Consider the following 25,847-nt stretch of genomic DNA (forward strand, 5'->3'; position numbering starts at 1 on the left):
TGCGGCATAAATGTAGGTGAGTTTATTTCAATTGCAAGTGCCTCGTAAAGCTGTACGAACAGTGAAAATTTGTCAATGTTCGAAGACCTTATGGCAGTCGGTGTATTTAATCATGGCGGCTGTTATTTTACTTTGGAAATTCATGGAATATCAAACGTTGGTTCTTTAGGGATTCTTGGTATTTTTAGAAGTCAAATAATTGTTTTTTTGTCAAATGAACTGTAATACAAACCCAAATATTCATTGTTCATTCAGGTTTTTGTCATATTTAAATTATTCTACTCTAGATATGATAAATATTGATAAATAAAAAAATAAGGTTAGTTTGCATTGCCATGTTGCCAAGTTTTTGTCATTTATTGAGAGACAACAAGCCGAGCTTTACTTGTAGACAATGGCAGTAATAAACTGTCTAGCAGATTTTTATTTTGATTCTCATATGAGGAATGTTCGTTAATGGAATATTACAGAAATATTACAAAATGTAAAGGCAATAACCAACAAACAAGCATTGTTGCCTTTCTACTTAATACAGATTACAGACACCTTTACAGTTTACAGAGCGTGACAAACGTGACAATGGTTAAGGTTCATACGCCTGTTGATAGATGGCGCTAGTAGCACAGTTTTTTTTACCGTGTGTTTTTTTTTGGACTATTTTTTAGGCCACCTTGTTCAACAGACATAACAGCATCGGATTTTTGATTTATACAAAAAATCTTAAAATTGTCTAGAAAAGTTTATAAAGACGATAACATGCTATTTTAACCTGAAAACTGTGATATTGGTGGCAAAAATGTAGATTTAATTTTTAATAAACTCTTCTTTAAACATTTTTTGTTAAAATAATTATTTAAATATCTATTTATGTTTGCTATTATTTCTTAATATAATATTTAGTTTGCAGTTTTGTTAGCCAATTATTAAGTCCAAAAGGTTGGAATACAGTTAGATTTCATGGAAATTGCCTTTATTGGGCATTTGCAGTCATCTTATAATCAATTTTCAAGACAAAAACGTTTAAATTTTATGAAAATTATCTTATTGGACCATTTTTTGCAGTCATGTAGTCAATTTTCAATATGCCAAAACATCTGTGTGTGTCTGTCTCTTCTTGAGTTTATGCATTTTATTTTTTCAATTTTCTTTTTAGTGTGCTTTGATATGTGGTTTAAACCCATTAAAGGTGAATTAAAACAACTACTAACATTCATAGTACGATTTTATTAGATCAAAATATTATTAAGTCCATTAATATTTCCACATCTAAACCAGACTTTTCAGTAAACCCAATTCTCACAAATGTTTATAATTTAATAGATTTTTAATATACTTTTATTTAGGCATCATTATTCTCTAAATATAAATGTAAATTTTGGATATGAACGATTTTTGCTGGATTGACTTTTATACCTGTAAAAATCATATTTTGTAGTTCTTTGACTAGGTATAAGTGCACTGAGAGCACTGCTGGTTATCCGAAGTATGCTCGGTTTGTTCTCTTACATAGTCTTGTACATTAAACCGATTTGGATCCGTTTTATTGTCAATGTTATGTCGACTTTTCAGTTCTCTGAAAAGATTAAAAAATTATAAGTTTGTTTACTTTTAAAAAATTACTCACTTTGCAATTGCAATAAAGGCAAGCTCAACATTTTGACCAGTTTTCGCTGAGGCTTCAATAAAAGTCACATTATACTCCCTGGCCAGTCTTTCACCTTCTTCACGTCTTATTGCTCGTTCACTGTTACAGTCAGCTTTATTGCCTACAACATTACAAACTGGACATGAATAAATTACCATTTTAAAGTAACATAACTTGTATGGAAATTTTAAAGTTCTACAGGCATGAAAACTTACCCAACCTGTCTGAATGATTACAATAATTCAACAATACTTTACCTATTAACAAAATAACAACATCATCTTGTGCGTATTCTCGTATTTCTCCCAGCCACGCCCTTATATTGTCAAAACTCTTCTTGCTGGTAACATCATAAAGTAACAGCAATGCTGCAACAATAATTAGTTTTACAACGAATTTGTGTTGAGTTTAGCTTACCATGTGCATCCCTATAATATGCATGGGTAACACATCGAAATCTTTCTTGGCCAGCCGTGTCCCATATTTGTAACTTTACCTTAATATCATCAGCTTCCACCAGTTTGGTCTAAATGGGTTAACAGTCTCTTTTAGTGCAAAGATAGTAAAACTACTCTGAATAGAAATTTAAGACTATTTTTGCTGGTAGCGTTGTTTTAACTTACGGTAAATCCTATTCCAACAGTGGCTGAAAATTTGCAGGGTTCAAAACGTCCAGTATCAAATTTGACCAAAAAAGATGTTTTACCCACGCCACTATCTCCTAGCAAAATAGTCTGAAAGACCAAATAACCTACATTTACATTCAAACGAGTATATTATGACTTGCCTTGTGAATAGGAACATCTACATCATCTAAAACATTAGTCCTGCATAAATTAATAACTTCATCAGGTGGTTGATAGCCTCTATAACCGGTTGGAGAAACTTTACTCTTGGAATTCAGATCAACATCTAACTTTTTGCTTAAGGTCTCTTCCTGCATCTCAAAAACGTCATCATCAATAAAGTCATCTGTTGCAGACATTATATTGCACTATTCCTGCATAAAACTTGGATATTTCCCAAATTCTTAGCTTCACAACTTCATGGCACAAAATGAACGTTGTCTGAACCATATGTTGGCAAAACCGACCTGATTTCCACTATCCAATATCACTTTTCAATTAAAATGTTTGGGTAATTAAAAAATCTGCACATTTTTAGAAGGTAAACAGTAATAGGCTTTTAGCAGCTGGAGTTAGTGTCGATAACAAGGAAGCACTGATAAAATTGGGTCATGACGTTATATGATGGAAAGAGAGAGAAGACGCTTTGGATCAATAAGTGAAACTTAGATTCCTGTGGGATAAGTTAAAGTCACGTACGAGTATTAATATTTTATTGAAACTTTTTGTTCATTATTTTATTAGTGTTATTAACACCTTTTGCGTATTATTACCATTACAAATTTTTGCACAATGTGACACACAATAAAAAGCGAATGGAAACACATTTTTAAGACCTCTGGAACTGTATAAAAGGTTTGTAAATGGTCGTGAATTCCAATTTGGTGATTTTGTGCCAATTTTATTCTCAGGCCACTGAAAACCTAAAAAGACCTTTCTAAACAGTCTTTGAAAATGAAAAATCTTCTATTGAAAAACCGATATTTTGAAATTGAAAAACCATTTTTAAGACGTCTGGAGCAACGTGAAAGGCTTGCAAATGATAGTAAATTGTAATTTGGTAATTTTGTGCCTATTTTATTGTCTCAAACCATTGAAATCATGAAAAAACCTTTTAAAGGAGTTAGTTTAGAGTAAAACCGTTATTTTAAAATTGAAAACACATTTTTAAGACCTCTGGAACTGTATAAAATGTTTGTAAATGGTCGTGAATTTCAATTTGGTGAATTTGTGCAGAAAATTAAAAAAAAATTGAATAACCACTTTCTGCTTTTAAATGGAAGCGTACATGGGGTAGTTTCAAAGTCACTCGTGGAAAAAAGCATTTCAATAATATTATACCAAAACTTCTTGGAATTCCATACCCAAATGTACCGAAAAATGCCTAAAATCCAAATCCATGGGTAAATACATGGAATTAAATGGTTTTCATTCGGAAATAATTTGTTAGTGCTATTTTCTATGCAAGCATATATAAGATATACCTTTATAGCTTTTATTGTTATTTATGAACGTTTTTCGAGTAAATCGTTGAATTTTTTCTAGTAACTGAGACATTCTGGAAAGAGAATCAATTCTTTGTAAGAAAATTAAAGAAACTGGTTTTATGGTCAATAAAAACAAGAATTATCTTATGATATCAGATGAGCCTGCTCAAAAATTGAATGATCCAGACCGACTAATTGAATGTAAAGTGTTGCAACCTTTAAATCATCAAAGGAAAAGTTAGAAACATATTAAGTCAAATCAGTAGAATTATGTTCAGTTTCTTGACAACATTGTCTCTAAAAATGCAAATAAAATAAAAATTGATAGTGTATTAACTGGTAATATTTTGTAAATATTGCATCAGCCACAAAGCATGAATGAATCGAAAAGATCTAAGAATAGTGTACTATTTTACTACAAGAACTGTTAGATGATGCAATATGGTAGTGAATTGCTTAGAAGATCGTTGATTTTTTTGATGGACTTTATTATTTGTATTTTTTAGTATCATTGCATACTTCAATCAATTTTTAATGAATATGTGGTTCTAAAATAATTTCTGACTTAACTAAGCTGAAACATTTAACAAAGAGTAAACTGAAATTTGTTGTAGTTTTTTAAGTCACTAATTAAGATTATGTACCGACGTTTCGAACATCGAGGTCTTCTGCAGGGCTGAAAAAACAAAGAAAACATTACAGTAAGAGAAGAAATATCCAGTTCCAAATAGCAATTTTCGAAAAATCACAAAAGTGAGAGAAAAGATATAAATTATACCCCATATACGCATCTGATTTACTAAAAAACTTAAAAAAACAGTAAAAATCTAAAAAAACACAACAAATGCGTTTTAACTATCAAGTTGTTTATAGTTGTTACCTGCGTAATAAATTATATCGATTAACAAAACATGTTTATGGAATTTACAATAATCTCCGCAAAAAATTAGAATAGACATTTGCGTATTAATAAGGTGGTGTGACAATCAGAAAAAGTGGTCGAGCCTCTTTTGCTCAACCTATAAAAAGCCACGATCACACATCTGAAAAATTATTTCAGTGATTAAAGTGAAATAATGCTATGGTAAGTGTATTAATTTTTCTCGTTAAATTTTTGTTAATCAAGTGATTGTTCCAGACATCATACATTGACAAAGGGCGCAAGGTAATGTGCAAATTATTTAATTAACAGTGGAATTACAATATAATTACTGTTTCAGCCCACTAATGGAAAATTCCTCGCCTTTGACTACTTGGAATTCTATGTCGGTAATGCCAAACAGGTATTATTTTAAATAATCATTAACTTAAATATACTAAAAGTTTAATTTTAGGCTGCTAGTTACTACATAACTCGATTGGGTTTCACCCCTTTGGCCTACAAAGGCTTAGAGACAGGTGAAAGAAAATTTGCTTCTCATGTGGTTCGCCAAAATCAGGTAATAATTTTCCTATTACGCTGAAATATTTAAAAAATAAATCTTAATTACAGATAACTATTGTTTTTACATCCGCATATGGAGGTGCAGAAGTTGACTTCAATGATCATTTAGGAAAACATGGGGATGGAGTGAAATGTATTGCTTTTACTGTTGAAAATTTGGAAGGGGTTGTAGAGGTAAATTGATGAGTATTTACAAAATTAACATATTTCATTACGCCTGTTCTAGCATGCAAGACAAAAGGGAGCTAAAGTTGTAAGGGACATTACTATTGAGTCTGATTTTAATGGGACAGTCAGATTTGCTACTATTCAAACGGTAAGTTGGGTTAAAATCCTCAATCTTGTAAATTATTTGTACAAATTTTAGTTTGGAGATACTGTACATACTTTTATTGATCGATCCCTTTATCAAGGAGCTTTTTTACCAGGATTTGTGGCAGTACCACATGACATTCTCAGTGAAAAATTGTAAACCTAGCTGGAATAATCCTAATATATTATGTAGAACAAATTTTTGTACTTTTAGACCACCGGCTAAACTAGATTTCATCGATCATGTCGTGGGAAATCAACCGGATGGAGAGATGGACTCTGTGGTAGAATGGTACGAAAACGTACTACAATTCCACAGATTTTGGTCTGTTGATGACAAACAGTTACATACAGAGTACTCAGCATTAAGGAGCACCGTTATGGCCAATTGGGAAGAAAATGTCAAGGTATTGACTTACATATTCACAAAAAGCCTGGTACTACCGACTCTTACAGATTCCTATTAATGAACCAGCTCCTGGCAAGAAAAAGAGCCAAATTCAAGAGTATGTGGACTACTACGGAGGACCTGGAGTACAACATATTGCATTGAACACCACCGATATTATTACTTCGGTAAGAAACTTTTTTGTTTAAAAACATATTTTGACAAAACATTTTAAAGGTAAAACATCTGAAATCACGCGGAGTGGAATTTCTTGAAGTCCCTCCTTCATACTACGAGATTCTTCGCAAGAATCTTAGCAAAAGCCGGGTGAAGATTGAGGAAGAATTGAAAGTGTTGGAGGAGCTTAAGATCCTGATCGATTACGACGAAAACGGTTATTTGCTGCAAATTTTCACCAAAAACATGCAGGACCGGCCTACATTGTTTCTGGAAGTTATCCAGAGGAGGAACCACAATGTGAGTAATAATTTGTTGTTTATTTAGTAACTATTGAGGGTTTTGTAGGGATTTGGAGCTGGCAACTTCAAAGCCTTATTTGAAGCTATTGAGATTGAGCAGGAGAAGAGAGGTAATTTGTAAGCTTTTTTAGTTCTATTTTTGTATTTTAAATATCACCAACAGTACGTTACAATGATCAGTCTAGGTAAAACAGAATTGTGTTATTAGAATAAGCAAATATTATTTTTTACAGGATTATAATAATTATTGTTAGTTGATACTGGTAAAAGGGTTGTTATTAGGCATAATTGGGGTATTAAAGTCATGAGCATTGAAAATAGGTTACGTTTTCAAATAAGTTTTTTTTTAATACATATTATATGTTTTTCTTATCTTTTGTTTTAATTTATGTGAAACATAAATTACGTTTGTAATGCAAAAATAATGTTAATCTACGTAATTATAAACTATCACTAGTGGGCAAAAAAGTCATATTTTTACAAAGCCCATTTTATTGACTATCCATCGACATACTAAAGTGTTTACCACGTCAGTCAACATTGGAGGGAAGGTAATTTAGGTTGAAACAAAACAGTGCATGAAAATTGAAACAGAAAACATTAATTGGAAAGTCCATTTCATTGGCTATCCATCGACGTATTAAAACCCATACATAATGTGTCAAATAAGATGTAAATGTTGCACAACGTGCCACGTGATCTAGAAAACACGTGGGTAACTTCACCAAAAAAACGATCAAAATGGCGGAATTATTGTGAATGCGTGTGTCACGTGACTTTGACAGAACAGAAAAGTAAAAAATTTTAGATAAAGGCAAATTAAAATGACCGTGGAAGAAACCACGTGACCTTAAAAACACTGGTTGGAATAAGACAATTAAAACATGTCAAAATAGCGGAAATGTCACGTGATCTTAAAAAATAAGTCGTTAAAAGTCATAAACATTGTCAAAGCCGGGTTGAACATAAAACCGCATTTTTTTGAAAAACAAAATAATAATCTTCGAAATTCAGCCAAGCTTAACTCGGTTATTTGGAAAAATTTGAAAAAAGTGTAAAAGGGGAAATTTTAAGGAAACTTCACTCTTTACTAGATTGCATTAGGGCACTTTGGCCCTAAAAGGCCTCCTCAGGAAAATATTTCTTGAAAACTGTGTCAACTGTTCCACTTCTGCATTGTTCCTTTCACAAAAATCGGGCACAAGTTTGCGAAAGCCGCATTGATCTACCTTTATTGCTACTTTTGGAAATACCAACGAAACCATCGAATTTGAGACACTTTGTACTGACACCTGTACTTTGTACATTAATGTCATGCCTAATTTTGATCGTAATACATTTTTTAAATAAAATTAGTATCTCTTATGTGCCAAGTTATTAATATTCCTTATGTTTTCTTCTTTATTTGATCTTTTTTTGTTTGTACAAATTTTGTTAGTTTTATTTCCATCTTAACGGACAATACCTATCTGACTTTTTATCAACTATTTTGTAGATTGCACTAACTGATGAAGAGGCCAGTCAGCTTCAAAACGTTTATCAATCATTTTTGATTCCTGTAAATGTAATTTTGTATTTTTTGGTTGCATTATTTTTTCGTTATTTAAATAAGCTAGTAAGTGTCTAAATAGATTAATGCCATATTTTTTTAGACAGTGTTCTAGAGTAACATTATAAGTGTACTATTATGTATGAAATATGGTTATTTTAATTGATTAGGAAGAGTATATAATTATTGTTGCTAAACGTTTCCGAGCCCAGCCAACACACAATTGTGTTCAACACTAATTATTCGTGTGTATCACTAGAAAATGGTTGTGCCAACATTGGAATTGCTGGGAGGTTATAAGATTCCTGTAGTTGGTCTGGGAACTTGGCAGGTAACAGTAACATTGATTTTACAATATCTCAGACTGAAAGTTTCTGTGATTTTTAAGTGTAGTAATGAAGCAGAACTTAAAGTTGCTGTAAATACATCTCTGGAAAATGGTTACCGACATATTGATGCCGCATATGCCTACCTGAACGAACATGTTATCGGAAAAGTTATCAACGAGTGGATTTCGTCCGGTAAACTAAAACGAGAAGATTTATTTATTACTACTAAACTCCCAATGGAAGCAGTCAACCCTGACAGGTCTGTTACTTCATGAAAATTTCAAAAACATTTCTCACAAATATCTTCTAGGGTTGAACCATACATTAAAAAGTCTCTTACCAACTTGCAGTTAGATTATGTTGATCTTTATTTAGTTCATTTCCCTGTTGGAACCCTACCAAGAACCGACCGCAACCAACCACGACAAACGGTACCAACGGATCACATTGCCGTTTGGAAAGTAAGTTTTGACAGCGTTCCAACTATCCATTGATTTCGACATGTTTTAGAAAATGGAAGAACAAGTTGATGCTGGACGTACAAAAACAATAGGACTTTCCAATTTCAACATCACACAAATAGAACGAATAATCAAAAACGCCAGAATCAAACCTGTTTCCCTACAAGTGGAAGTTCATGTATACTTACAGCAGAAGGAATTAGTCAAGTTTGCTCAGGACAATGGAATAGTTGTAGTGGCTTTTTCACCACTTAGCAGTCCGGGAATTGAAAACTTTTATTCCAAATATGGCATAGAGTAAGTTAGTCTTACATGCAATTGCAAAACAAAAACACTTTTTTTAGGAATAAAAAAGTGCCAAACATCTTAAAAGATGCTGCAATCAAACGAATTGCTGATAAACACAACAAAACCTCCGCACAAATAGCATTGAAGTTTTTAATACAAAAAAATATCGTGGTTATACCTAAAAGCGTAACTGTTAAAAGGATTAAAGAAAATATAAATTTGTTTGACTTTGCATTAGATGAAGAGGATGTCGAAGCTTTAACAGCTTTAGACATTGGGGAAAGTGGTAGAGTTTGTGATTATTCATATAGTTCTGTGTAAGTAAAGAGTTGAGTATTATTTATCAACTTTTGTAAATTTCTGGTTTCAGATTAGCCGATCATCCAGAGTGGCCTTTTCCCAAATAAGGCAGACTTTAAATTTCTGTACGTTATTGATATGTAATATACCCTGAATTGGTGTCATAAACTGTAAAGAGAGAAACAGAACATATGCAAGAAAGTTTTCAAAGAAACGCAGTTTTTTAGTGTAAATAATCGATTGATTTTGCATAAAGCAGTGGCGCAGATTTTCTTTGATGTTTTTTTTGTCCGTTTGCACAAAAAACTATATTTTAGGGTTGTTTGAGGATAATATGCAGTACGTTCCTGGATTTTAAGGTTAATTTACCTAATACACAGTATAGCCGTCACCCCCAGTTTTCATTTTATCCAGTTACATTTCCAGCCACTTTTCTTACATTTCAGTGTGGTTTTTTTGGGGAAGTAAAAAAGTAAGTAAGTTTAGGTGAAGTAAAACTTTCTTAAGGATAAAATGCAGTACGTCACTGGATTTTAAAGTTAATTAGTTGCTTGCACAGCAAATTTCAGGGAGTATACCCTGAATTTTCGAATTATCGGCTGAAATTGTGTTTCATTGGATTTCCAGCGTCTTTCCTTACTTTTCAATTAATGGGATTTAATGCATCTTTCCTAGTAGTTTGTGCCATCAATTCAGGGACACCCAGTATTCTAAATTTAAAATAAACAGTTGTGCAGTTTAGTGACAGATTTTTTGAGTGTGAAACTACCCTGTATATAAATCAACACTCAGATAAAGAATGTTTTCTGCTGATAAAAATTACTTGAACATAAGAATATAACTACTTATATCACCCTAGAATGATAATGGATTTCATAAATAAAACAACAAAAGCAACTCCTTTGAAATAAAAGGTAGTAGAAAAGGCAATTGCTTCCTTTCTAATGAATAATGATTTGTAGTGAATGCTTCGTTATTTAGACAAATAGTTTTGGAAATGTTTGGCAGCATGGCAGCACATTATTACTTTAGGGAAGTTTTCAAGCTTCACCCCAACTTGAATATTGTCCAACGTTCACAACAGTCTCTTTCCTTCTTCAACAAGTATTTTATCTAGTTTCCTAAATAAAAAAATTATACTTTCTCTACATCTAATATGCCGACAACATTGTAATTAATTTGTTGTAATCAAACTTACATCATGACTTGCTAAACATTATATCTCTTATTATGAGTACCATAAATTAGGAACTATTATTTAAAGATACTTGTTGTGCTTATCTAAAGTTAGTCAACACAAAATTGTGTTCTATACAATCAATTTAGTAGAACATTCCTAGAAATATGGGTGTACCAACATTAGAATTAATAGGAGATTCCAAGATTCCTGTTGTTGGACTTGGAACTTGGCAGGTAAATCTAACCAATAAAATGTAAAAAATATAAACAAAATAAATGTAAAAATTTACAACATTTCAGTGCACTGAAGCGGCAGAACTTGAAACTGCCTTAAATACAGCTCTGGAGAATGGTTACCGCCATATTGATACCGCTTTTATCTACCAGAATGAACATGTTATTGGAAGAGTCATCAACCAATGGATTTCGTCTGGTAAACTAAAACGTGATGAGTTGTTTATTACCACCAAATTGCCTATGGAAGCTGTTAACCCTGACAAGTATAGTGTAAGTAACAAACTGATTTTCTGGATTGTAAAACTAACTCATTCTAGGGTTGAAGAATATCTTAAAAAGTCTTTGGATAGCTTGCAGTTATCTTATGTGGACCTTTATTTAATCCATTTTCCTGTTGGAACTGAACCAATAACCGACCTCAGCCAACCATTGAAAACTATACCAACAGATCACATTGCAATTTGGAAAGTAAGCTTCAAGTACATTCCAACTAAACCATAATTGATTTTAATACATTGTAGAAAATGGAAGAACAAGTTGATGCTGGTAGGACCAAAACCATAGGAATTTCCAATTTCAACATCAAACAAGTGGACCGCATAATCAAAAATGCTAGAATCAAACCTGCTTCCCTGCAAGTGGAACTTCACGTATACTTACCACAGAATGAATTAGTAAAGTTCGCCCAAGACAATGGGATAGTTGTGGTCGCTTATTCTCCACTCGGTAGTCCGGGAATTGGTAAGGTTTATGCCGAACTTGGTGCAGAGTAAGTACTGGGTGAGTTCAAATCGCGGCAAATATAACAAAACAGCACTTTATAGAAGTAAAAAAGTCCCAAACATCTTGGAAGATGCTACAATCAAGCGAATTGCAGAGAAACACAAGAAAACCTCTGCGCATGTAGCGTTGAAATTCTTGCTACAAAGAAATATTGTGGTGATACCAAAGAGCGTAACACCTAAAAGGGTTAAAGATAACATTAATTTGTTTGACTTTACCCTAGATCAGGATGATATTAAAGACTTACAGGCATTAGAAATTGGGGAACCTGCTAGAGTTTGTGATTTTTCATTAATTAGTTCTGCGTAAGCAATTCATTGCTTAAGTTAAAGAGAAATTTTGTTAATTTGTAATTTTGATTTCAGATTAGTCGAGCATCCAGAATGGCCCTTTCCCAAGTAATGCACAATAAGATTATACAGTAAATGGTTATGTAGTTAAGAAAAGTTTTTATTAATTGTAGCCTAAAAATGGGAATTTGAAGTTATAAAAAATGATCATATAAATAAGTTATGTGCAGTATTTGCATCAATTCATGGACACCTAAATTTAAAATAAACAGTTGTGCAGTTTAGTGACAAATTAGTTCAGTGTGAAACACTAAGAATGTTTTTTGCAAATAAAAATGACTTGAATATAAGTTTAATTTTTTAAAAATCATTCTTAATTGAGTTTCTGTATTTCACATTTTTTAGAACTACTTAGACATCATTATATTACCCTAGAATGATAATGGGTCTCATAAATAACAGTGAAACAAAAGCAACTCCTTTGAAATGAAAGGTAGAAGAAAAAGCAATTGCTTCGTTTCTAATGAAAAATGATTTGTAGTGAATGCTTCGTTATTTAGACAAATAGTTTTGGAAATGTTTGGTAGCACATTATTACTTTAGGGATGTTTTCAAGCTTCACCCCAACTTGAATATTGTCCAACGTTCAATACAGTCTCTTTCCTTCTTCAACAAGTATTTTATCGAGTTTCTTAGATAAAAAAATTATACTTTCTCTACATCTAATATGCCTACAACTTTTTAATTTGTTGTAATCACAATAACGACATTGATAACGTGCGAGCTGAATGACTTGCCAAAAATTATATCTCTGATTATGAGTACCATAGATTAGGAACAGTGTTATTTAATGATACTTGTTGCGCGTATCTAAAGTTAGTCAGCACAAAATTGTGTTCTATACAAGCAATTTGGTGCAGAAAATTGTTAGAAATATGGCTGTACCAACATTAGAATTAATAGGAGGTTCCAAGATACCTGTTGTTGGACTTGGAACTTGGCAGGTAAATCTAATTAATAAAATGTTATGTTTTTGTTGTAACAATTTACAACATTTCAGTGTAATGAAGAGGCAGAACTTGAAATTGCCTTAAATACAGCTCTGGAGAATGGTTACCGCCATATTGATACCGCTTTTGTCTACCGGAATGAACATGTTATTGGAAGAGTCATCAACCAATGGATTTCGTCTGGAAAACTAAAACGTGATGAGTTGTTTATTACCACCAAATTGCCTATGGAAGCTGTCAACCCTGAGAAGTATAGTATAACTAAAAAACGAATTTCTGGAATCTAAAATTAACTCATTCTAGGGTTGAAGAATATCTTAAAAAGTCTTTGGATAGCTTGCAGTTATCTTATGTAGACCTTTATTTAATCCATTTTCCTGTTGGAACTGAACCAAGAACCGACCTCAGCCAACCATTGAAAACTATACCAACAGATCACATTGCGATTTGGAAAGTAAGCTTCAAGTACATTCCAACTAAACCATAATTGATTTTAATACATTGTAGAAAATGGAAGAACAAGTTGATGCTGGTAGGGCCAAAACCATAGGAATTTCCAATTTCAACATCAAACAAGTGGATCGGATAATCAAAAATGCTAGAATCAAACCTGCTTCCCTGCAAGTGGAACTTCACGTATACTTACCACAGAATGAATTAGTAAAGTTCGCCCAAGACAATGGGATAGTTGTGGTCGCTTATTCTCCACTCGGTAGTCCAGCAATTGATAAGTTTTATGCCAAACTTGGTATAGAGTAAGTACTGGGTGAGTTCAAATTGCGGCAAATATAACAAAACAGCACTTTATAGAAGTAAAAAGGTCCCAAACATCTTGGAAGATGCTACAATCAAGCGAATTGCAGAGAAACACAAGAAAACCTCTGCACATGTAGCGTTGAAATTCTTGCTACAAAGAAATATTGTGGTGATACCCAAGAGCGTAACACCGAAAAGGGTTAAAGATAACATTAATTTGTTTGACTTTACCCTAGATCAGGATGATATTAAAGACTTACAGGCATTAGAAATTGGGGAACCTGCTAGAGTTTGTGATTTTTCATTTAGTTCGGCGTAAGCAATTCATTGCTCAAGTTAAAGAGAAATTTAGTTAATTTATAATTTTGATTTCAGATTAGTCGAGCATCCAGAATGGCCCTTTCCCAAGTAATGCACAATAAGATTATACAGTAAATGGTTATGTAGTTAAGAAAAGTTATTAATTGTAGCCTAAAAAAGGCAATTAAAGTTATAAAAAATGACAAAATAAATAAGTTATGTGTAGTATTTGCGTAAATCACAGCACTGTTTGTCAAGAAAGCAGCAAGTTATTTTGACCAATCTAGCCAAATCTCAAAATTTTCAAAACAAAATCATTAAGATAGTGGGTTATTTCAAGCAAATGTAAATCATAACGATATTTGTGGTTTTTGCTGCACCTGAACAAAACGATATCATTTTGGTTCATTTTTTCAAAAATCCAATTCCAATTTCCAAAATATTTATTTGAAAGTAAATTTAACATAATTAAGAATTTTTTTTTACATCAAACTACTTAAAACATATTGCCCATGTATTTTTCCGAAATCTTTCATGGGTCAATATGGTTTTAAAGTTAGCCTTGAAGGTGTGTTTATGTTTTTTTATATATTGATAAAATATTTGTTGCATTTTTGTTTGGGTTACTGAAGGTACATTGTTAACACCACACGCACAAGTGAACTGGTCAGATTAAGTGTTAGACTGAAGCATTACATACGTATATGATTCATATATGAGAATATTTTATGCTCTTAATTTCTTTATTTTACATTTTATGAGCTTCTAAAATAAATGTAATAAGTGTGTAAGTGTTGGACTAGTGTTCGTGTCTTGGTAAGTAATTTAAATTATTTATTTATTTTTTTTTAACTAGTTTGTATTATTTATAGATTTACTAGAAGTAAATCCTGAATTTAACGTGTTTGACTAAATAATTATTAGAAATTAAAAGCTAAAATGAAGCCTGGCATGCTAGAAATATTGGACTGTCCGAACGTGTACTATTACAAAAATTTAGGACACCAAAAAAAACTTTACACTTCCATCAACGGTAAACCGGAAGATAATGGGGGGATTTTAGTAACCGGAATTCCACAAGAAGCGACCGTTTACGATTTGGCCCTGTTTTTCGAACAAATCGGTCGATTGTTCGATGTAAAACTGATTTCAAACGGACCGCAAAACAAACGTTTCGGTTACGTTCGATATTTTTCTCAAGTTGTAGCGCAGAAAGCTCAAAAAGCTTTGAGCAATGCACCCTTTAAAGGCGTTTTGCTGTCGCTTCACACCTCCTTAAAAAATTGCAGGATTTTTCTTTGGGGAATTCCCACAGACAAAACGAAACATGATGTGTGGGAAGCTTTGATCCATACTTACAATATTAACAATATCGTGGATGTAATGGTGCGTCAAAGTTGCATCAACTCGACCAAAAATAAGGGTTTTGCAATTTTGAAATTCGCCACTCATGAAGAAGCGGTTTATTTCAAAGTTAACTTTGGATCTAAACTGAATTTGTTCGACCAGAAGCTTGTTGTGGATTGGGCACTTCCTGTGAAAAAAACTTGTATTTCAAAAGCTGATTTTCAAATTAGGTCTGAGGTGAGTACAGTAATTTTATTTACAATATTTAGCTTTAGTTGAATAATAATAATGAAAATCAAACTAAAATAAAGAAATGGGCTTTTCAACGATGTAACTCATCAAGAGCGTCAAAGTTGACCAATTTTTTTTCACGTTTTTGATGCAGTATTTCACTCAATCGTAAATAACACACCAATTTGGTACACTCTGTATAGACTTTTATACCTCAATAGATAGCTTATGAAATAGGCTTTTCAACGATATGGTTGATTTATTGGTTGGGCTGTTGGAGGGCGTCAAAATTCATAAATTTATTTTTCAGTTTTTTAAGTGCAGTGTTTCATTCATTCGTAAAGAACTTGCTTATTTGGTACACAGTATATAAACTTTTGTACGGTAAATAGATGGTCATTGAAATGGGCTTTTTAAAGATATTACAACACTGGTTGGTAGGTTAAACCATTTGGCCGCTAGAAGGCATCACACTTAACCGATTTTTCTCTCAACCTTGAGAATCCAAGCAACTGAAAACAGTTTTCAAACTTCTGGTGACATTTTAAAGAATTAGAATTATCAGACATTTTGGAGTTTGAGAACTTGTTGTAATACTTTTAAGACTCAGAAGACAGTTTGACAGATACTGGTGACATTTTGGTGTTTCTGAGCTGCCAAAGGCTGTTTGAAAGCTTCTAGTGTTTTTGAGATACGCCATAAAATCATCGAATTTGAGACATAGAATCCAAAAAAAAAAACAATATACATGGGAAGTGAGTAGCTATTTATGATATGAGTGTTGAAAGTGCATTTTTAAGAAACGCATGTGGAAGTTTGAAACTTTACATATACTGCCCTTATATACTTACATACCTATACTTCGGTGTTCTACCAAATTTTCAGAATTATGGTTTTTTATAATGGATAGCGCCGGTTCCTGGTAGACCACTCTGTATAATTTATAGAATAATTAATAATATAATGTATAGACATATTTCCAACCATTTCCAAAGATGTTTAGTTTGGATAGAATTTTTGTTAGAACAAGTAAATTTTTGAGATATCTATGAAAAAACTTCCTCTAGAGAATAAAAACGAAATAAGATTTTTTTCTAGGAGATCCTTTAGTGCCGGAAATACTCTTTAAAATGCTGCAAAGACGAAATTTGTACGATTTGTCATTTCAATTGAACAGATAGAGAATAGTCGATATTCTGAAAATTAATAGGATTGAAACACTGATACGATTGATGGTTGTATGATTTGGACGATGTAAACGGTTTTGGATTGAAATTTGACAAACGGCAAGACAAGGTTGAAACAGTTTCACAACTGAATTTACCTCCATAGAAAAATGCACAAAAAACTGAAATATGGAGTTACAGTTAAGAGTAATAAAACTCGCAAACAATAGAAAACCAAAGCAATTGGATTAGGTTAGGATTCAAATTTGTTTCTCTTTTTCTATCTCTATATTTTCTCTAATCCAATTTCTATCCTGTTTTGATTCTTCAGGATTGTCTGGCGAATTGACTGTCCGATTAATTTCCTTGACCCGATTATATGTTTCACGAGATAAATTTAGTCAATTTCTTTAAGAGCTGCGTGCAGTTCTTATTAGGACACCCTGTACGTATTTCTTTTTTAAAACAAACAACATTAAATCAATTAAAAGCGACATTTATCTAAAAACAACAGTTTGGTGAAGCTTTGAAAATGGCAAAAGCCGACTAAACCCGCGCCTGTCGGCATTTTCTTTGAGGGATTAGAATGACCCAAAGACCAATCACGGAACAGCAAAAATCGCGGTTTTAAATTGTTTAGAAAAACTTGGTGGGGGGCCACGAGACACCAGGTCAATTTTGTGTGCAACTTCAAGGTTGGTAAGAAGAGTTTACAAGTTGCAGAAGCAGAACGTTTGTTTTAAATAATTGAACAGTGTTTTACAATAAAAATGACACAGTACGTAAGCGAATCGGTTCCTTATAAAAAAGTATTGGTAAACCCGCTTAAATACGAAGGTTTTGTACCGGAAAAAGAATCTGAAGTGTTCGTCACCAGGATACCCTACACAGCGACCATAATGGACCTGGTGCAATTTTTTGAGCAAGCAGGAGAAATATACCAAATTAAACTAATGATGAGATGGAACTTAGAGAAAAATCGTGGATTCGGTTACGTGACTTACATGAACAAAACGTGTGCTAAAAAAGCACTAGACGAATTACCAGACAGGGAATTTCAAGATGGAAGATGTTTAGTTCTTGAACTGTCTCACAATAATTGTCGAATTTTCCTGGGTGGATTACCGAGGATTAAGAACAAAGACGAAATTTGGCAAGCCCTTAAAAACGGCTACAATGTACAAAACTTGGTCGATGTGATCACTTATCGAAACTATGCGAATCCGAGGCTTAATAGAGGATTTGTGTTTTTGGAATTCCATACCCACGAAGAAGCATGTTTCTTTCGGGCTAAATTTCAAAACAATTTATATTTATTCGGGAAGAAGCTTTTGGTTGATTGGTCCATTCCGATTATGGAACGCCCTAATGAAATTTTGGATCAGGTAATAATGCATCAGTTTTATGTCAAAAAAGATATCTAAGGTATATGACACATCATAAAACATGCTGATTGTGGAAGTTCACATGTGCAGCAAGTATTCCTAAATCACAGCACTGTTTGTAGTTTGTGATTGGTCAATAAAGAAGCAAACTCAGAGCTGGTTTTTTTTGACCAATCACAAACTGTGAAGAGTGCTGGAATTTCGCAAATACTGCACAATCCATTACCATTAAATAATGATGGGGGTAAATATACCATTATCAGTTATCTAAAGTAAAATTCAGTGTGACAGGAAAATTTACCAATTAATTCCAGAAACTTGATTCCAATTTGACCAGTAAATTTATGGGTTTAATTGAAATTTGCTAGAAAAATATAATTTTCCTGTCATGGCTGTCATAAATTTAAATCACTACACTTTGCACGGAGTCTAAAACTTTTTCTGCATTATTCAGCAAAAACTGATTTGATACAACCAATTTTCAAATCAGTTACAGTTTGACATTTGAGCACCCTGTAACTCAATTGTTTTTGGGAGTTCAGGGTGGTTCAACCACTTAAAAGAACCGTTTTGAGCTCTTCTTTCCAGTGATATAGATTAAAAAATTCTATCTTAAAAATTGCGTACAGGGTGACAAAAATAGTGAACCACCATACTTTTCTTGCAGATCCTGTATACTGGCAGAAAAGCAGGAAAAGCAAAAACGGTCCTACAAACTTAAGGAGTTAATTAAGAACATTTTTGGTGCCCTGAAAATTTTCTGTAACTTTCACCGTTTTTGAGTTATTTAGCAAAAACTCGTTTGGTAAAACAAGTATTTAAATCAGTGGTCTGAAATTTGAAACCCACTAAGAAAATGATTGTTTTACGCACATTTTTGGATTCCTCATTAAATTTTCAATCCGATAACTTGAAAAAACACTACGAAACTTGGTACATAATTGAACCACTCTGTGTATAGTTATTATTGACCAATATTTCAAAAATACCTCTTAAAACTGTTGATAATGCTACAATCTATTTCTTTTTTGTAGCTAAAAATACTTGGATTGTAATGGAATTAAAATAAACCATTATTTTTTGGTTTCAGGTGAAAGTTCTTTTTCTCAGAAACTTGCCAGTTTCCATGGATTCAGAAGAATTTGCGCACCTAGTCTACGCTCTGATTGGCAAAAAGGCAGTCGAAAAAGTTTTTAAGTATAAGGATTATGCTTTTGTCCATTTGTTCACCCGTACACAAGCCGAAACCCTAATGGACCAGCTAAAAGGTAATACTTATTTTAAGTTAACTTTTACAGTAAAACAGAACTCTTCTAGAAAACTTCTGTCACACACTGGTGGAGGTTCAGTTTGCAAAACCTGGGGATAAATACACGAGTCGTAGTTACCGAGATAAAATCTTGTAAGTGACTGAAATGTTAGTGGTTTTTCATACTAATGTGATATTCTAGGGAACAGCGAATAAACTATGGGTTAGCAAAGAAAACTTCCTCAATAAGCATTGATTTGACTAACTTTGGATCACAGCCACCAAAAAAGTATGTCAAAGATCAGTTGGAACATGACGAAAATTACCAGTAAGTGACTGCATTTTTCATTGTCAGCAGTTTACATAAGAATATTTCAGGGAAGATATCCAATGGAATAAATCAGCCTCAGTTGGTTCTCTAAGTCTTCCGTATTCAGCATCTGCCAGATCAAACTTTTGGGCGTATCCTGATGAAAATTCAAAATTCGGTTGGTTTCCATTTTCAGTGGAAATCTGCCAATCTGTCAATTTTGGGAGCTTACGCACATTGTCAAGTGAATGCAGTTCCCCAAATTTAACTGACATGAGCACAACCCCTGAAGAATACAAAGATGACTATTTTAAAAGGATTTATTATGAGGTAATTATATGATTTTTTACAGAAAAAAGTGTTCAGAGATTTGTAAATCATATGCATAATCAGTAAATAAGTGTTCTTGACTCATATATTTAGTTACATTGAGTTACATTAGTCACTGTATAACAAATTAGTTGTGTAAGTTGATATGGCTTTTGTGACATTTGTTCTCGCTTTGTCACTTAAATTCACTTTTGATTCCAATAACATTCTCATTTTTTTTTAGGACATGGTGAGGAAATTAGTGGAAGACGACTAAATCGGCGTTTTAACTTTTATTTGTGACACAGAAGTGTTTTTTTTATGTTATTTGATGTTTACTTATAGATATTAAGACGTTGACCAAACTTTTTACATTAATTATAATAATTAGTATTATGCAAAAGATGTGATTAACACACCAAAACAAAATGTCAACCAACTGAGAATGATGTTGGTCTTTATACTCATTTTTCACCACATTTAAATTTTGTTTGTTTGTTTTGTTTAAATCTACTCTCATCCAAAGCTTTTTAATTACTGTTTGTTCGATATTCTGTATGTTTTTTTTTTTAATGTGAACGTTTAAATGTAAAACATTTTAAGATTATGTAATGCAATTTTTTAAGCCAAAATTTTCTAAAATTTTGTGAATTACCCCACATATCATGTTTGTTAAAGTGTTCGTTAACAACTTTTGTACTTTTTATACTAAAAACGAATGTTTTTTAAAGCCCTTTTTCTTACGAAACTTTAATAAGTAAGTAAAACATTTTTTTACAGTTTTGTGTTTACTTGCTAAAGCCTTTCACATCACAAAAGTTAAAATGCAGGTGGGTGTCTTAACAACAAGCCACGCCTACTGGTAGCTCAAAAGGTTTAATGGTCACAGATGGTCAACTTTAAATGCCCAATAAGCAGAAAGTTGCCGTATTGGTTCGCTTACAGTTTTTATTAGATCCTAAAAACGGTGTAGAGAGCACCACTTGTTGCTTGAATAAGGATTTTTAGGTGCCAAGCTTTAAAACCTTCAAACAGTTTGACGCGGTCTTAGAAGATAGTCAGTTCTATTCTTTGTTATTAAGACTCTTTTTGTTAAAATCACTGCCAATATGCATCGTTCTTTTACAAAAAAACAAATTTCCAGAAATTAAATGAAGAAAACTTCTAATGCATTTTGTACATCAAATGTTAACAATAAGGAAGATTATTCTTATAGGATTATTATTTGGTAAGTTTAATTTTACTTTAATATTACTCATGAAATTAGTTAGGCTTAAGTATTTTTTATAAACAATTTAAACATTCTGGTTAACAAAAAAAATTAATGATAATTTGCCATTCAAGGTTTTGTTACGGCCAGACAAAACAAAAGATAATATTTTATATCACTCCTCGGAGGTAGATTTTTACGAGCCAGATATGAATGATATAGCTGGGATTTAAATTTTTCCTAAGGCTAAAAGGGGAATGAAAAATTGGTTTTTCCTTAAATAAAAATGGAATATCGTCCTATTTATTATGCAACAGCATTGTAATTCAAGAAATGCACTTTTATGCAATATTCCTTCATTAGAAAGATTCTGTGCATGCGACCTTTTGAATTTTGTTATTATGCAAAGTGGTTAATTTTTCAGAGGTACAAGCACTAAATTGGCACGAATGGTGGACGCACGATGGCATATCCGGTAAGACTAATTGTTGTTTACTACACATACAGTCTGAAAATCAACCATATATTCTTCAGAATGTAATCCAGTGAATGCTGACCAGTACAAGTATAATAAAGTTTTCCTCTATTTCGGTTCAAACGTGAACCTACCTAATTAAAGTAAATATTTGTTTGGGCAGCTACACAGTTACATTTTCTATTTGGAAAACTCAGCGAAAAAGGCTTTTGGCCGGAAAAACTTGTTGCATTAGCTCTTTAAAATTAACATTAAAATTATTATGTGTCAATCTTTTAACAGGACCAGCTTACTGGGGACTTATAAACCCCGAATGGTGGTTATGTACAAAAGGCAGACTACAATCGCCCATAAATATAAAAGCTAGTAAACTGCTTTTTGATCCCAATTTGCTATCAGCAGTTTATATTGACAAACGTAGGGTAAGTTAATTCAAAATTGTAAAGATTTAAAGTGATTATTCTGCATTTTTGTTACAGATTAACGGTACAATCACGAATACGGGCCACAGCGTTTTTCTTGCAATTGCAAACGACTCGTGTGACCGTATAAATATAACGGGAGGTCCATTATCCTATCGATACCAATTTCAGGAAATTCATATCCATTATGGTCTTCACGATCATTTTGGGAGTGAACATAGCATTGATGGATACTTTTTTCCGGCAGAAGTAAGAATCACAAAAATTATTTACTAAAAAGGCGTGAAAGTTACAAAGTCTTGTATTTACTTACAAACTGTGCTACAAATAATGAAAAAAACTGACAAATTTAAGTGGAAAACTGTATCAAAAAAATAATAGATTCACCAAATTAGTTGGAGTAGATACAAGAAATGGAATTTTCTTCAGGCAACTTAAAATTTCCAAGATTTTCAATGAGAGTAATTAGTTCTGGTGGGAATTTGATTAATGGGCTTAATATTCGCTGATCATATTTTAGGTTAAAAACTTAAATCCCCCAGAACTTATTTTCATCGCTGGGGGATGAGGACGTATAATCCGTTTTAAATAATTTTGCTTTAATACCCCAAGAATTTTAAATATATGTTCCATCTGTGGTCTATAAATTTATCTTGCTAATGAGAGTTTTTAATAAGACATTCATACATAAAATTTGATTGATGTTTCAGATTCAAATTTTTGGATACAACTCTGATTTGTATACCAACTTTTCAGAGGCAATGCACAAATCTCATGGCATAGTAGGAATATCTATACTGCTTCAGGTATTTCTGTTTGAATATCTTGTTAACGTCATTCAATTAACTGATAATTATTAGATTGGAGATCAGTCAAATCATGAACTCAGAAGAATAACTGACCAAATTAAAAACATTAGATACGCCGGTAAGTAATTGAATTAAAACACTAAAATCCTAGAGTTCTAGTATGATTTTTAGGACAACAAGCTGAAATAAAAGGAATTTCAATCAGACAACTATTTCCCGACACTCATTACTATATGACCTATGACGGGTCCCTGACCATGCCTTCCTGTGACGAAACAGTCACTTGGATTATATTAAATAAGCCCATTTACATAACAAAACAGCAGGTAAATCCTTTTGCAGGTTTTCGGCAGGAATTATTTGAGACACCACCAGTTTTAGGTGCATGCTCTAAGACGTTTGATGCAAGGTGATCAGAAATATCCGACAGCTCCATTAGGAAATAACTTTAGACCACCGCAATTTCTACATCAAAGATCTGTTCGAACAAATATTAACTTCAAAGTTAATAGCACTACTCCTGTAGGTAACAGTTATATAGTATACGTGATGGTGGTCTGTTGACAGCCTCTCTTAATACAGGGTGTACAAAAATGGTATCACAATGTTTTTGAAGCTTAAAAATGATGATTTTGAATAAATCCAACTTACCTTAGTCCAAAAGTGGATAATGTTGGTGTCAAACATACAGACCGTGGCTTAAATCAATAACTCTTAACAGGTATTACTTTCTTAGGTAAATTCTATAGATTTTATATAACAAGTATGGCAAAATTGCGATTCATAAAATGACAGAGAAAGAGCAGTTCAAGATGAACATTTTGAGGTTTTTACGGTGCTTACAACCCAAAAAAAAACCGAGATACATAATTCTGAAAATTTTGGCACTTGCACCTAAATGACTGTGTTTACATTGGTTTCAGATACTGAGAATGAGGAGAACGCGGACAATATTGACAGAACGTCGTTAGTTTAACTTGTTTCACACACAAGATCACCCCTAGCCAAATTTTGACGTAATACGCTAATTATTAGAAAAATTATTTACGAAAAACGAAAACTGTAAAATTGCACTTTTGACACTCTGTATTTCCGACATTTTGGACTAAGGTAAGTTAGTGTTCATTGTGGTAGAATTTTTTTCGAACATTTTAGGGACACCCTGTATTTGTAAAATTAGATCATACAAATTCTTGATTGAATTTTTGGATATTACAACAGCTGTATAATAAACCTCTATTGCATGCATAATAGGTAAACTTATCCTACTCAAATCTGATAATATATTTTTCAGAGAAGGAATAACTCATCCTGTTCAGGTTTAAAAAAGGGTGTCAAATATGAATCAAACACTTGGCTACACCATAACCAGACTGGCCAGGGAATTATACAGAAGCAAAAAATTGAGAGAATATAGAATAGATAATTCCCAGACCAAAGTAATAAACCACTTGGTAGTCAAATTAAAAATCAGTCCACAGATCAAAAAATAAATTTGGTTTATATTGAGAACAAATTCAACAAGACAAGAGAACTGTCAAAGGTCTGTTATATTATGTACAAATAGCGTTCCTAAATATAATATACAAAATCTGCAAACCCAAACATAAAACTATATTAACAAAATACTAGTAGACAAAGCAGTGTTAGGTAAATAAGTAATTTCAAATGTTCCATACAAAACAAGTAATTGGAATTGTAAGGTTGTCAAAAACTTTAATCGTCTTGCGACCGATTATGTCTCACATACGTCGATATATTTGACTCGGTATAGTCTAAAATTTTTCGATGACACTGTCTAATGTAATTTTGCTGTTTGTGATAAATTTTCAGACAGCCTTTTAATGCTATAAACGCCAGACCTCCTAATATAGTCCTGTGGAAATTTGACTTGACAGATTCGAATAAAAACCTTCCAAAAAACGTTGAAATTGTGGGCATTAGTAGAGCCCCGCACAATACTCTAGTCGCCGACACTGGACTAATTAAGGGAGGGAGGTCATTTTCAGTTGTCGACTCTGTCCGAGTACTTGTTTCTATGTCAATTCTAAAGAAAAACATTATTATTTATACAACCTATAACTGTTCTGATTACTAAAACTTACCTAAAAGGTGGGATACTGCGAATAAGTGGAATTTTATTGATGTTTTTTCGCATAAACCTTAATAAGGCATCTTCCCAACGAATCAGTTTGCCTAAAAGTAAGGCAACAGGAATGGCAGGAAGACCTATCAGTAAGATTAAAGGATCTGCTTGCTCCATTATTGCTAAGCCTTCTTTTTGTCCAATAACCTAAATACATATCAATATTAGTTTATTAGGCATTTTTGACTTTGCCATAAAGAAATAGCAAACCTGCATTACAGTAATAGCACCATAAGTGACTGCACACCAGTAAACTGCACCAACAACAATCCCTGCAGCCATAAATGGACACCCTTTATAGATAAAGCTGTCCACTGTATCTAAAATAAGGACTAGGATACCCATATTTGGAAAAACTATAATATATTCAGTTTGACATTGAGGGCAAGTCACTTTGCTTATGTTGCCCCCTTTTTGTTTTTCGTCCACCCATCTTTGCAGGCAAGTTTGGTGAACCTGGTCATTGGCATTTTTTATAATGAGAAATTTGAATGAGGGAAAATAGTTACCCATTTTGTGGTGCCTCTACAGTTACATGGCTGCACCCAAGCGGCGTTTCTGTCCTCCTCTTCAGAAGCAAAACAAACCCAACAATACCTTCCAGATTCTTTCTGACTGATTGGTGCTCCTTTAGTGTCCTCACTAGAAGAACTTTGGCCTGCATCCGCGTTCATGGTAAATGTCTATTTCATAACAACTAATTTAGCTAAAATGTGAAATTGAAGAAAGCAAAGGAAATTTGGGCGAAAGAAAGTTATTTTGTCATTTTTTTTGTGACTTTAATTAAAAATGTTTACCAAAAAAACGTCAGAAAGGTGTTTTTGTTTAATTGAAATAAAAATAGTCCAATGTCATCTGTGTTTATTTGTTGACTGACATTTGATCACGAGGATCCAAGCAGTTTATTGTTAACGAAGTCATGTGA

General features: G+C 32.8%; 8 protein-coding genes across 12 annotated transcripts; 6 read left to right on the top strand and 2 right to left on the bottom strand.

Annotated features, from left to right (window-relative positions):
* Positions 1–1,204: 1,204 nt before the first annotated feature.
* LOC145732995 (ras-related protein Rab-37-like) lies at positions 1,205–2,871 on the bottom strand. Its single transcript, XM_081985576.1, has 6 exons — positions 2,433–2,871; positions 2,269–2,379; positions 2,063–2,171; positions 1,903–2,013; positions 1,625–1,766; positions 1,205–1,573 (listed from the first exon to the last, which is right to left on the bottom strand). The coding sequence occupies exons 1-6, from the start codon at positions 2,628–2,630 to the stop codon at positions 1,444–1,446; spliced, it is 801 nt and encodes a 266-aa protein (XP_081841702.1). The 5' UTR covers positions 2,631–2,871; the 3' UTR covers positions 1,205–1,443.
* A 1,872-nt stretch (positions 2,872–4,743) lies between these two features.
* Positions 4,744–6,753, top strand: Hpd (4-hydroxyphenylpyruvate dioxygenase). Its single transcript, XM_081985564.1, has 11 exons — positions 4,744–4,842; positions 4,897–4,923; positions 4,979–5,041; positions 5,093–5,197; positions 5,251–5,376; positions 5,429–5,518; positions 5,570–5,670; positions 5,729–5,921; positions 5,971–6,090; positions 6,140–6,379; positions 6,428–6,753. The coding sequence occupies exons 1-11, from the start codon at positions 4,840–4,842 to the stop codon at positions 6,500–6,502; spliced, it is 1,143 nt and encodes a 380-aa protein (XP_081841690.1). The 5' UTR covers positions 4,744–4,839; the 3' UTR covers positions 6,503–6,753.
* A 145-nt stretch (positions 6,754–6,898) lies between these two features.
* LOC145732989 (aldo-keto reductase family 1 member B7-like) lies at positions 6,899–10,057 on the top strand. Of its 4 annotated transcripts, none has more exons than XR_014179104.1 (7): positions 6,899–8,261; positions 8,319–8,518; positions 8,570–8,720; positions 8,770–9,017; positions 9,065–9,325; positions 9,379–9,536; positions 9,626–10,057. XR_014179104.1 is itself a non-coding variant. In XM_081985571.1 (6 exons), exons 1-6 carry the CDS (start codon positions 8,193–8,195, stop codon positions 9,413–9,415), a joined length of 966 nt encoding a protein of 321 aa, XP_081841697.1. In that variant the 5' UTR covers positions 6,899–8,192; the 3' UTR covers positions 9,416–10,057. The 4 variants fall into 4 exon arrangements, 2 of the variants coding, with proteins under 2 accessions (XP_081841697.1, XP_081841696.1); XR_014179103.1 differs by having other exon boundaries at positions 9,384–9,536; XM_081985571.1 differs by having other exon boundaries at positions 9,379–10,057.
* Positions 10,058–10,204: 147 nt separating this feature from the next.
* LOC145732990 (aldo-keto reductase family 1 member B1-like) lies at positions 10,205–12,167 on the top strand. The gene is made up of 6 exons (XM_081985572.1): positions 10,205–10,721; positions 10,788–10,987; positions 11,042–11,192; positions 11,246–11,493; positions 11,549–11,812; positions 11,873–12,167. The coding sequence occupies exons 1-6, from the start codon at positions 10,653–10,655 to the stop codon at positions 11,907–11,909; spliced, it is 969 nt and encodes a 322-aa protein (XP_081841698.1). The 5' UTR covers positions 10,205–10,652; the 3' UTR covers positions 11,910–12,167.
* Positions 12,168–12,641: 474 nt separating this feature from the next.
* LOC145732991 (aldo-keto reductase family 1 member B1-like) lies at positions 12,642–14,088 on the top strand. Its single transcript, XM_081985573.1, has 6 exons — positions 12,642–12,801; positions 12,858–13,057; positions 13,111–13,261; positions 13,315–13,562; positions 13,618–13,878; positions 13,939–14,088. The coding sequence occupies exons 1-6, from the start codon at positions 12,733–12,735 to the stop codon at positions 13,973–13,975; spliced, it is 966 nt and encodes a 321-aa protein (XP_081841699.1). The 5' UTR covers positions 12,642–12,732; the 3' UTR covers positions 13,976–14,088.
* Positions 14,089–14,487: 399 nt separating this feature from the next.
* LOC145732985 (RNA-binding protein 47-like) lies at positions 14,488–20,639 on the top strand. 2 transcript variants are annotated; one of them, XM_081985562.1, is made up of 7 exons: positions 14,488–14,679; positions 14,736–15,447; positions 19,083–19,260; positions 19,310–19,394; positions 19,444–19,569; positions 19,620–19,881; positions 20,105–20,639. In XM_081985562.1, exons 2-7 carry the CDS (start codon positions 14,803–14,805, stop codon positions 20,135–20,137), a joined length of 1,329 nt encoding a protein of 442 aa, XP_081841688.1. In that variant the 5' UTR covers positions 14,488–14,679; positions 14,736–14,802; the 3' UTR covers positions 20,138–20,639. The 2 variants fall into 2 exon arrangements, with proteins under 2 accessions (XP_081841688.1, XP_081841689.1); XM_081985563.1 differs by lacking the exons at positions 14,488–14,679; positions 14,736–15,447 and adding an exon at positions 17,363–17,992.
* A 182-nt stretch (positions 20,640–20,821) lies between these two features.
* LOC145732988 (carbonic anhydrase-related protein 10-like) lies at positions 20,822–24,270 on the top strand. Its single transcript, XM_081985569.1, has 9 exons — positions 20,822–21,088; positions 21,495–21,545; positions 21,828–21,967; positions 22,025–22,216; positions 22,678–22,773; positions 22,828–22,894; positions 22,948–23,102; positions 23,158–23,298; positions 24,071–24,270. The coding sequence occupies exons 1-9, from the start codon at positions 21,028–21,030 to the stop codon at positions 24,191–24,193; spliced, it is 1,026 nt and encodes a 341-aa protein (XP_081841695.1). The 5' UTR covers positions 20,822–21,027; the 3' UTR covers positions 24,194–24,270.
* LOC145732994 (E3 ubiquitin-protein ligase MARCHF5) lies at positions 24,259–25,753 on the bottom strand. Its single transcript, XM_081985575.1, has 4 exons — positions 25,432–25,753; positions 25,133–25,378; positions 24,882–25,069; positions 24,259–24,823 (listed from the first exon to the last, which is right to left on the bottom strand). The coding sequence occupies exons 1-4, from the start codon at positions 25,594–25,596 to the stop codon at positions 24,493–24,495; spliced, it is 930 nt and encodes a 309-aa protein (XP_081841701.1). The 5' UTR covers positions 25,597–25,753; the 3' UTR covers positions 24,259–24,492.
* Between the last annotated feature and the right edge of the window lie 94 nt (positions 25,754–25,847).

Source organism: Ips typographus, linkage group LG8, assembly GCF_016097725.1.
Source record: "Ips typographus isolate SLU linkage group LG8, UJ_Ityp_2.0, whole genome shotgun sequence".
Lineage (NCBI taxonomy): Eukaryota > Metazoa > Arthropoda > Insecta > Coleoptera > Curculionidae > Ips > Ips typographus.

Excerpts from the sequence above, each read along its gene's own strand:
- LOC145732989 (XM_081985570.1), top strand. The coding sequence starts at position 8,193 with ATGGTTGTGCCAACATTGGAATTGCTGGGAGGTTATAAGATTCCTGTA. Across the intron at positions 8,262-8,318 it reads TTGGTCTGGGAACTTGGCAG|TGTAGTAATGAAGCAGAACT; the intron begins GTAACAGTAACA and ends GTGATTTTTAAG. Across the intron at positions 9,326-9,383 it reads GATTATTCATATAGTTCTGT|CCGATCATCCAGAGTGGCCT; the intron begins GTAAGTAAAGAG and ends GTTTCAGATTAG.
- LOC145732988 (XM_081985569.1), top strand. The coding sequence starts at position 21,028 with ATGCATTTTGTACATCAAATGTTAACAATAAGGAAGATTATTCTTATA. Across the intron at positions 22,217-22,677 it reads GATACTTTTTTCCGGCAGAA|ATTCAAATTTTTGGATACAA; the intron begins GTAAGAATCACA and ends TTGATGTTTCAG. Across the intron at positions 22,774-22,827 it reads GAATATCTATACTGCTTCAG|ATTGGAGATCAGTCAAATCA; the intron begins GTATTTCTGTTT and ends GATAATTATTAG.
- LOC145732991 (XM_081985573.1), top strand. The coding sequence starts at position 12,733 with ATGGCTGTACCAACATTAGAATTAATAGGAGGTTCCAAGATACCTGTT. Across the intron at positions 13,563-13,617 it reads TATGCCAAACTTGGTATAGA|AAGTAAAAAGGTCCCAAACA; the intron begins GTAAGTACTGGG and ends AGCACTTTATAG. Across the intron at positions 13,879-13,938 it reads GATTTTTCATTTAGTTCGGC|ATTAGTCGAGCATCCAGAAT; the intron begins GTAAGCAATTCA and ends TTTTGATTTCAG.
- LOC145732995 (XM_081985576.1), bottom strand. The coding sequence starts at position 2,630 with ATGTCTGCAACAGATGACTTTATTGATGATGACGTTTTTGAGATGCAG. Across the intron at positions 2,380-2,432 it reads TAGATGTTCCTATTCACAAG|ACTATTTTGCTAGGAGATAG; the intron begins GCAAGTCATAAT and ends TTGGTCTTTCAG. Across the intron at positions 1,574-1,624 it reads GCCTTTATTGCAATTGCAAA|AGAACTGAAAAGTCGACATA; the intron begins GTGAGTAATTTT and ends TAATCTTTTCAG.
- LOC145732985 (XM_081985562.1), top strand. The coding sequence starts at position 14,803 with ATGAAGCCTGGCATGCTAGAAATATTGGACTGTCCGAACGTGTACTAT. Across the intron at positions 19,261-19,309 it reads CCTAATGGACCAGCTAAAAG|AAAACTTCTGTCACACACTG; the intron begins GTAATACTTATT and ends GAACTCTTCTAG. Across the intron at positions 19,570-19,619 it reads GAACATGACGAAAATTACCA|GGAAGATATCCAATGGAATA; the intron begins GTAAGTGACTGC and ends AGAATATTTCAG.
- LOC145732994 (XM_081985575.1), bottom strand. The coding sequence starts at position 25,596 with ATGAACGCGGATGCAGGCCAAAGTTCTTCTAGTGAGGACACTAAAGGA. Across the intron at positions 25,379-25,431 it reads GTAGAGGCACCACAAAATGG|GTTCACCAAACTTGCCTGCA; the intron begins GTAACTATTTTC and ends GCCAATGACCAG. Across the intron at positions 24,824-24,881 it reads CGCAGTATCCCACCTTTTAG|AATTGACATAGAAACAAGTA; the intron begins GTAAGTTTTAGT and ends GTTTTTCTTTAG.
- LOC145732990 (XM_081985572.1), top strand. The coding sequence starts at position 10,653 with ATGGGTGTACCAACATTAGAATTAATAGGAGATTCCAAGATTCCTGTT. Across the intron at positions 10,988-11,041 it reads GAAGCTGTTAACCCTGACAA|GGTTGAAGAATATCTTAAAA; the intron begins GTATAGTGTAAG and ends AACTCATTCTAG. Across the intron at positions 11,813-11,872 it reads TTTTCATTAATTAGTTCTGC|ATTAGTCGAGCATCCAGAAT; the intron begins GTAAGCAATTCA and ends TTTTGATTTCAG.
- Hpd (XM_081985564.1), top strand. Across the intron at positions 5,042-5,092 it reads ATGTCGGTAATGCCAAACAG|GCTGCTAGTTACTACATAAC; the intron begins GTATTATTTTAA and ends GTTTAATTTTAG. Across the intron at positions 6,091-6,139 it reads CCACCGATATTATTACTTCG|GTAAAACATCTGAAATCACG; the intron begins GTAAGAAACTTT and ends AACATTTTAAAG.